The sequence below is a fragment of the Penaeus monodon genome, chromosome 19 (assembly GCF_015228065.2).
Source record: "Penaeus monodon isolate SGIC_2016 chromosome 19, NSTDA_Pmon_1, whole genome shotgun sequence".
Classification (NCBI taxonomy): Eukaryota; Metazoa; Arthropoda; class Malacostraca; order Decapoda; family Penaeidae; genus Penaeus; species Penaeus monodon.
In genome coordinates this window covers 2201859-2202128 of record NC_051404.1, presented here as the reverse complement: position 1 = coordinate 2202128, position 270 = coordinate 2201859, and the positions used below count along the sequence as shown (strand labels likewise).

Genomic DNA, 270 nt, shown 5'->3' with positions numbered 1-270 from the left:
CACGCATTGCAAACCCCCCCAACCTCCACCCTTGCAAAAAAAAGGACTTCCTGGCATCCCTCTCCACGGTGTCCCGAGGCACAACGCAGGAGAAGCTTCAGTGGATCTTCGGCCTCTACGACGTGAACAACGACGGCCTCATCACCAAGGCGGAGATGGTGGACGTCGTCAGCGCCATCTACGAGATGATGGGCCGCTCCACCGAGCCGCAGGTGGAGGAATCGTCCGCCAAGGAGCATGTGGAGAAGATCTTTCATGTAGGTATATGGA

At 57.4% G+C, this 270-nt stretch overlaps 1 protein-coding gene across 1 annotated transcript in view; it reads left to right on the top strand.

Annotated features, from left to right (window-relative positions):
* Positions 1 to 270, top strand: part of LOC119585513 (Kv channel-interacting protein 4-like) — a 22490-nt gene that overhangs the window by 21249 nt on the left and 971 nt on the right. The window contains exon 5 of the mRNA XM_037934152.1: positions 45 to 257. Within this exon, the coding sequence (XP_037790080.1) occupies positions 45 to 257 (213 nt within the window). The remainder of the gene's footprint in view (positions 1 to 44; positions 258 to 270) is intronic.